We start from the raw sequence: 3,178 nt of genomic DNA, 5'->3' as shown, positions 1-3,178 counted from the left end.
AATGGAGATGGGGGTCTTCCTTTCTGTTCGCAGATCTTTACTTCTTAACCAAGGTATTGAAGATCTCCCTCCAGTGCAAACTCTCAGCAGGTATTCTATCAGCCCTTTTATAGGATTGGGAGTTTTCTAATTCAGACTTACTCAGCTGTGGCACAAACCACCATGTAGAGAGCAGGGTCCATATATGCATTACCACACTCCTATGAGACTTGGTTCTATACTTTCATTGCTTTAGGTGAAAGAAAACAGCTGGAGTGGTGCTATTCAAGATGCATTGCAGCCATAAATTGATATGTTGAATTGAACTTTGGTACAACCACTTAAAGATAATGACAAAGATGAAAGAAAATATACTAAAGAAAATAATAAAAGAAAATAGCTGAGGAACCTTCTATTTGGGAACTGTTTTAGACCTGTTTCTGATGTAGAATCTTCAATAATATAGCTGTTTCTCCATTTCATCCATACAGATGTTTCTCTGAGATTATGTCCTGATAAAGCTATCATATAATTAAAATATCACAAGTCAAAGTGCTATATCTCTGTTACATGTCACAAGTAACCTTGTATTTCAAAGGTGTTCAGAATACTTACATTATACTATCATTGAGGGAAATCATCCAAGTTTTGTTTTTATAATAAAAGTGTTGAATACTTCATGGATAGACACAGATGGGTGTTTTGGAGACATGATGGGATGTGAGACAAAGCACAATATCCTTAAACTCTGCAGCAACACAATCGACCACAGAATGTGCTTGTTAATTCTCATGATCACATGGCCGACTGGGAGATAGACCTCAATGCTACGGCTCAGCCTAACGAGGATCCTACCACATATTGATAGCCTGAGAAAATAGAATGATCCTGAATTCAACGCACCATCATAAAACCAAAAAGTCATAAACCATAATAAATGAGGGAGAGTCCAATGCTGCTCTTGACGAATACAATCAAGATTCTTGGCCGCACAAAGCTATTCTTGGATTTGAGAAAAGAGAAATGGAAAATAAAAGCATCAATTTTTAATTTTTCTGTTTTTAGTCCTTTTACTTGATAATTTATATTTTGGTAGCCCTCTGAGTTCTTAAATTTAACAAGATATGTTAATTTACATTGGAAGATGAGACTTACTGAAGCATTCATCTTTTCCCATAGCAGAAATTTTTAAAAAATTAAACAATATGAAGTATTTTCATAATGAAAAATATTTAAAAACCAAATACTCATACACATAGAATCATCAACATACCATGTAATGGATGATCATTTGGATATTATTATTGCAAATCATTCAAATACTCAAGTTTAGCTATTAAAGTTCAGTCTGAGACACTTAGGCAAAGATTATTTTTAATGTCACAATTTCCAAGAATCACCACAAAAGTCAAACAGCTAACCATTTTTTAAACTGTTTTTGTCTTTATTCCAAACTATTGATTGAGAAATTCATCAAGTCAACTAGAAAAAGCAGATCTACTGCGTTGGGAACATGAACTTCCACCTCCACTTTTTATAATATAACGTGGAAATTCCAGAAATGAACGAAATGCTACAGTGGTAGTATATTTAAAGTGAACATTGGCACACTTGATACAAGAAAAGAATCTTAAAAATGGCATTTCCATTGGTACAATATAATTTTTCAGTTTGTATTTCTAAATTGGAGGAGCTTATAATGTAATATAAAAAGAGAATGATATAAAAAGGCAAATATAAAGATATAAAAGTTGATAGCAGCACTCAGCCTTCCACAGATAGAAGGTCATCCGGACAGAAGCCTGAGATTAGCAAGACGCCGTCCACTGCTATTTCTCCAGTTTTGCCCTTGCCACGTTCTGCTTCAAAAATGATCTAATAATGAAGAGAGGACAAAAACTATGTGAAACATTCAAAAGAATGATACACTCAAACTATTAAGAAAGACTAAACTCACATATTCCTACTGCATAGAAACTGGCTTTGACATTGGCTACATAGGACATACAGTAAAGTGTTTTCCAGATGTGAGGTGTTCACATTGACTTCTGTTCAGGTAAACCAAGTTCCCACAAAGCTGAGGAGGGTAGGGCTTAAGTGAAAATTTTGGGGGACCAGGGATATTACTCAGTGGGAGAACACTCGCAGAAAATGCAGAAGGCCTTCTCTGGGTTCTCCCTCCTTAACATCACATATACATATAAGAGTTCATTCATGGTGGTGGACATCTGTAATCCTAGCACTTGGGAGGCAGAGGCAGGAGGATCTCAAATTCAAGCTTAACCTGGACTACTGAATGAGACCTGTCAAACACACAAATAAACAAACAGATGGAAAAAAGGATTCTCATCTGAAAATATGAGAATGAAATTACTGAGTAAAAACAGAAAATAAATACAAGTTTAACCATCAAAACCAGGTTAAAATAAAATGTAATATGGCTTAAGGATATCCAATATAAAACTATATAGTTGAAAGGAAATTTATTTCCTGTATTTGAACTTTGGTTGTTATAGTGGTATACCTAATTTTCTTAAAATTTGGGTTTATGTATTTAGAAAATGTATGAAAAGACATTTTTCATGTGTTAAAATGTTTTACTAGAGTATAATAATCATTTTTGTTTAAGATATCTATTAATAATCAAAGAGAAATATCTTTATATTCTACTTTTGAAGTTTTGAATGCATAGAGTATTAAAGAATTATGTTCAGGGCTAGAAAGGTGGCTCAGTGGTAGAGCACTTGCCTTGCATGTATAAGGCCCTGGTTTTGATTCCTCAGCACCACATAAGCAGAAAAAGCCAGAAGTGGCACTGTGGCTCAAGTGGTAGAGCGCTAGCCTTGAGCTGAAGAGCTGAAGGATAGTGCCCAGGCCTAGAGTTTAGACCCCACAATGGACAAAAAAAAGAAAAAAAAAGAATTATGTTCAAATAGAACACAAAATGACAGTGATTTCACTTAACAAAACTTAGATATATAGCAATTATTTTATATTCACCCATTTTCAGACAAATATGACTAATATAAATATTTGTTGAGTAGACGTTTATGCTTCTTCAACACTGTAATGCTCTTCAGAAAGTAGTTTGTCTCAATATTAAAACATTATTTACCATAGCTAAGATATGGAACCAACCCAGATGCCCCTCAGTAGATGAATGGATCAAGAAAATGTGGTATATATACACAATGGAATT

The 3,178-nt window shown here is 34.3% G+C and overlaps 1 protein-coding gene across 1 annotated transcript in view; it reads right to left on the bottom strand.

Annotated features, from left to right (window-relative positions):
* Positions 1-1,336: 1,336 nt before the first annotated feature.
* The window catches only part of Egfl6 (EGF-like-domain, multiple 6), a 46,205-nt gene continuing 44,363 nt past the window's right edge, over positions 1,337-3,178 (bottom strand). The window contains exon 12 of the mRNA XM_013032103.1: positions 1,337-1,854. Within this exon, the coding sequence (XP_012887557.1) occupies positions 1,744-1,854 (111 nt within the window). The 3' untranslated portion in view covers positions 1,337-1,743. The remainder of the gene's footprint in view (positions 1,855-3,178) is intronic.

This window comes from Dipodomys ordii, unplaced genomic scaffold, assembly GCF_000151885.1.
Source record: "Dipodomys ordii isolate 6190 unplaced genomic scaffold, Dord_2.0 Scaffold150, whole genome shotgun sequence".
Taxonomy (NCBI): Eukaryota; Metazoa; Chordata; class Mammalia; order Rodentia; family Heteromyidae; genus Dipodomys; species Dipodomys ordii.
The sequence above is the reverse complement of the archived record's forward strand: the minus strand, read 5'-3'. Positions and strand labels throughout refer to the sequence as shown.